The sequence below is a fragment of the Eimeria mitis genome, genomic scaffold (assembly GCF_000499745.2).
Source record: "Eimeria mitis Houghton genomic scaffold, Emh_scaff864, whole genome shotgun sequence".
NCBI classification, from domain to species: domain Eukaryota; phylum Apicomplexa; class Conoidasida; order Eucoccidiorida; family Eimeriidae; genus Eimeria; species Eimeria mitis.
The window spans coordinates 9,703-10,249 of record NW_013576362.1 but is presented as its reverse complement, the minus strand read 5'-3'; the positions used below and the strand labels follow the sequence as shown (position 1 = coordinate 10,249).

The 547-nt window shown below is 62.5% G+C and overlaps 1 protein-coding gene across 1 annotated transcript in view; it reads left to right on the top strand.

Moving 5' to 3' along the window:
* The window catches only part of EMH_0023980 (uncharacterized protein), a gene marked incomplete at both ends in the record, with an annotated part of 7,585 nt that overhangs the window by 1,004 nt on the left and 6,034 nt on the right, over positions 1-547 (top strand). The window contains one exon of the mRNA XM_013502234.1: positions 3-547. Within this exon, the coding sequence (XP_013357688.1) occupies positions 3-547 (545 nt within the window). The remainder of the gene's footprint in view (positions 1-2) is intronic.

Here is a 547-nt window from a genome sequence, read left to right as displayed (position 1 = left end):
CCCAACATCTGCAGCAACAGCAGAGCAGCAACAGCAGCAGCAGCAGCAACAGCAGCAGCAGCAGCAGCAGCAGTGCTTCGTCAGCTGCTATCGCAGCACAAGAGGAGACAGGAGACAGCAGGAGGGTTGGTGGGGGTCTCGCTGCAGCAGAAGGCCGCGCAGCAGCAGCAGCAGCAGCAGCAGCAGCAGCACCCGCACCCTCACCAGCAGCAGCAGCAGCAGCAGCAGCTGCAGCAGCAGCAGCAGCTGCTGCTGCTGCTCCTGGAGCAGCACAGCTGCGCTACTTCGTGCTGCCAGCAGCAGTTGACCTCATCGGGGTGCTGCAGCTGCCGGAGCTGCGGGTGCAGCAGCAGCTGTTTGCAACAGCAGGAGCAGCAGATGCTCCTGCTGCAGTTGCTGCTCTGCATGCATCTGCTGCAGCAGCAGCAGCAGCAACTACAGCAACAGCATCCGCTGCTGCTGCTGCTGCTGCAGATCCAGCTGCTGCTGCACCTGCTGCTGCCAACCAACGAACCACAGACACCCAGTCTAGTGCTTCTCAACCCGG